Source organism: Budorcas taxicolor, chromosome 18, assembly GCF_023091745.1.
Source record: "Budorcas taxicolor isolate Tak-1 chromosome 18, Takin1.1, whole genome shotgun sequence".
NCBI lineage: Eukaryota > Metazoa > Chordata > Mammalia > Artiodactyla > Bovidae > Budorcas > Budorcas taxicolor.
In genome coordinates, this window is record NC_068927.1 from 59,067,680 (window position 1) to 59,071,593 (window position 3,914).

The 3,914-nt window shown below is 59.6% G+C and overlaps 1 protein-coding gene across 1 annotated transcript; it reads right to left on the minus strand.

Moving 5' to 3' along the window:
• Window positions 1-499: 499 nt before the first annotated feature.
• Window positions 500-1,758, minus strand: CLDND2 (claudin domain containing 2). Its single transcript, XM_052656967.1, has 4 exons — window positions 1,590-1,758; window positions 1,115-1,252; window positions 783-902; window positions 500-573 (listed from the first exon to the last, which is right to left on the minus strand). The coding sequence occupies exons 1-4, from the start codon at window positions 1,756-1,758 to the stop codon at window positions 500-502; spliced, it is 501 nt and encodes a 166-aa protein (XP_052512927.1).
• Between the last annotated feature and the right edge of the window lie 2,156 nt (window positions 1,759-3,914).

Below are 3,914 nucleotides of genomic sequence, written 5' to 3' on the forward strand. Positions count from 1 at the left end.
TTTTCCCCCGAAGCCCTCGGGGGTCGGCCCCTCCCTGAGGTCCCCACCTCTTACTCTCCCTCTCTAGAGTGGTGAGAGCGGAAGTGCTCGTGTCCCCGAGCCTCTGAGTCTGCAGGCCCCTCCGATCTCTCCACGCTCGTATTCCTCATCCCCTCCACGATCGCACCTCTGCGTTCCCTCCGTTCCGTCCTCCCCCGCCCCCGCCTCCACTTTCCGCGCAAGTTTGCGTCCCTACCTCCTCTCCACGCCCCCCCTTGTCCCCTCCTGATTCCACAACCCCCGTGTCCCTGTTCCCATCAAAACCCATGTCCTTGGTCCTACCCACGTCGGAATCTCTCTGCGTCCCCCAAGTCTCCACTTTCCCTGTAGGTTCGCGTCCTTACTTCCTCCCCGAGCCTCCAAGTACCCCCGTGTGCGCATCCTCGGGTCCCCCAGAAAGTCATGTGAGGCCGGCTGGCAGTGGGAGCCGATCCTTTATTCTGTCCCCAGGCAGCTGCGGTCATAAGCACACGGGGAAACCACTGATGGCATCCGTGCTCTGCATGATCATGTCCGCCAGCAGAAAGCAGAAGCCTGGCAGAAAGGGGAACGAAGGGCGGGTGGAGCAGGGTGGGTCCTGGCGCAGATGACCAGGAGGACCCCGGGGACTGGGGTTTGGGACTCCAAGGGCCCAGAGTGGAGGGTGTTAGGAAGTCCCTGGGAGGGCAGCTGGGAAGACGCTGCGAGAAGCGGGGCGGGGCCCTCGGGGAAGTCTCTCCACCCTCTTCCGCTGTCCAGGTTACCCGCGATAATAGAGAAGGGTAAAGCCAGCCACCCAAAAAAATAGGACCAGGAATAGAAGACGTCGTCTTTCCATGCATTCTTCACTGTGTAGACTGTCAGGGCGATCAGCAGAAGCAGGCCTGGGCCCCACCCCGCCGCTAGGTGAGCGTGGCCAGGAGGCACCCAGGCCCCACCCTGACCGCGCCCACCGCCCTGGCCACGCCCTTCTCGCCCACCCTCCGGCCCCCTTCATCCCGCCCCCGCCCTTGGCCCCTCCCCCTCGAAGCCTGTCCTCCGGAGCCCTGCTCCGCTCCTGGGCTTTCTCTTCCAGGCCCACCCTATGCCATCTCACCCGAGATAAGGAAGACGGCACACGTGGTCTGACCCCGGGAGTAGCCCTCACTGCACAGAAGCCGCAGCCCCATCACCAAGCCCATGATGCCGCAGCCCGCCGCCAGCACGATGCACGCCCCGGTCACCGCCAGCGTGTCTGGGGAGAAAGGACCTCGTCAACAACCTCCGCTGGCGCCGCTCCTGCCCATCACCCCCAACCGCCGGTTCCGGGCTGGGAGCCGAGTCAGGGGTTTGGATGGGGACTCGGAAGTTACATCATGAGGGGAGGTTAATGTTGCAACAGAGAAGCAGGTCCCAAAGTGGGGGTTCGTGGTGGCCTCGGTCACGGAGGAGCCGAAGTGGAAAGAGCAGGGGGGTGGGGGCGCTGCAGGATGTGGTGTCAGGTGAGGGGACAGCTGTGGTCAATGCTGGGGGCTGTCTGTTCACGGGGGGTGGGAGGGCTGGGGTCTGACAGCTGGGCCCCCGGGCCTCACTATCGCAGGGGATGTTGGAGCAGACGCCCTTGTTACACTCCTGCCAAAGGCCACTGTGGCCCCCGGAGTAGCGGATCCAGTAGTTGGAGGCAGTGGACAGAATGATGAAGGAGTTGGCCAAGAAGCCCAGCATGGTGCCCCCGCTCTGAAGGCTCCGCTTCACCCCCATGCCAGGGGACTGCTGCCAAGGATCACGCCTGCAAGACTGACCCATGCTCTGCTCACTGCCAGGTCCCTGGGACCCCCTCCTGCATGTCCCTCCGTATCATGCTACGGAGTAGCCATCAGATGGCTACTCCTCCACCCCTGCCTGGGGCTTCTCATTCTGGGGACCCCTCGCAGGCCCCACCCAGACCTAAGACTGACCACCTTCCCCTCAGGCACCACAGCTTAGGAACCTCCCTTCTGTCCAGAGACCTCTGTTCTCTAGTGGGTGTGCCTTCCTAACACCCCACCTCTGTGCACACTCACCTAAATGACTCACCCCCAGCTCCTCCGGGGCCCTTGGACAGGGCCCAGAGGTGTGAGAGAAGGGAGACTATGTCTCTATGCGGCAGAATTCCAGAACCCCCCCTCTCCTAGCAGCCATTTAAAGAGATAACCACTCACCCAGCTGTACACACACACACACACAGGAGCAGCTCTTCTGGCAAAGTGACAGAGTCAGTGTTAGGTGGCAAGTCCGAGGGAGTCTGAGGGCCTTGACATGGTAGCCCATGTCCTTCTAGAAACTTCCCTTCTCTTGACCCCCATAAGCTCTCCTGGTCCTCAGTTCTTTGTGCCCTCCCAAGCCCCCAGGCAGCCACCTGCCCCTCCTCCTCCGTCTGCTTCTCAGGGCCAGTTCTCCTGGAGAACTCCATTCTGCATCTTCTTACCAGGTGAGCTCCAGGGATGTCTGATGCTCTGAGAGCATCCCAAACCCTATCTCCAGTCTGGGTCCTCATCTGCTTCTGACCATCTCTCAGACCCTGACCCTCAACCACATCCCCACTGAGCTTGGCATGTGACCATGCTGTGGCTCAGTCATATCTGACTCTCTCTGAGCGCGTGGACTGTAGCCCATCAGGCTCCTCTGTCCGTGGGACTTTCCAGGCAAGAATACTGGAGTGGGTTGCCATTTCCTCCTCCAGGGGGATCTTCCCCACCCAGGGAAAGAACCAGAGCTTCCTGCATGTCCTGCGCTGGCAGGCAGATTTTTTTTTTTTTTTTTTTACCACTGAGCAACCTGGGAAGCCCAATTGAGCTCAGCATCTTCCACCAAACCAGGGAGGCCCCTGGCATCCCACCCAGTTAGTTGGACCACACCCTTGGGCACTATCCTTGTCCCCTTCCTGCTCCTTGCCCTACAAAGTCCTTGGATCCCTGAGTCCAGTTCCTCCTGCCCTGCCTCCGAATCTTTTTTTTTTTTTAATAATTTTATTTATTTATTTACTTCTCTGTTGCACTGGGTCTTTGTTGCTATACTCAGTCTTTCTCTAGTTGTCGCGAGCAGGGGCTACTCTTTGATGCGGTGTCCTGGCTTCTCATTGCGGTGACTCCTCTTGTAGCAGAGCACAGATTCTAAGCACAAGGGCTTCAGTAGTAACAGCGTGCAGGCTCAGTACTTGTGGCTCATGGGCCCAGTTGCTCCAAGGCACGTAGAATCTTCCTGGACCAGGGATCGAACCTGTGTCCCCTATACTGGCAGGCGGATTCCTGTCCACTTCTCCACCAGGAAAGTCCCTCCCCCCACCCTGAATCTTTCTGGCTCCTCCTTTCCTTCTCATGCCCTGGCCCCAGTGCAACCTTGTAATGTCTCGTGTCCCTCCTGTTGGATTGCAGTCTTTTTTCTCTCCCCTTCTGGCCTCCAGAGGGTGCAGAGTGGGGGGCTTTCTGGCACCCAAACCAGCTGCCGTCCCTCCCCTGCTCCACCCTTAGCTCCCCATCACCCTCAAGAGAGTCAGTTGCGGGGTTAGAGGTGCTACTTCTCACCCATCCTCATTTCTTGTCACCCCCTCACATTCGACAGTGGACCACAAAGTGCTGTTCCCCATCTTGTGAGAACTCCCAGCCTCTCCACGCCTCCACTTTGGGGTCCCTCTGCCTGCATTACCTTTCCTCGGCCCTGGAGAAGTTCCTAAACACATTCTCCCCAGAAAGCTCACCCCCACATCCCACCTCTCCCCCAGACACAGCCAGTCCTCCTGCAATACCAGCCCTGGGCTCTGCCTGCCCCCGTGGGACTTGGAGCCCCTGGCAGGCAGGGCCCAGTTTGACTCACCTCGGCATCTACGGTGGAAGGCCCAGCAGAAAGGATGCACTCAGGAAAAGCCAGCCGAAGGAGTG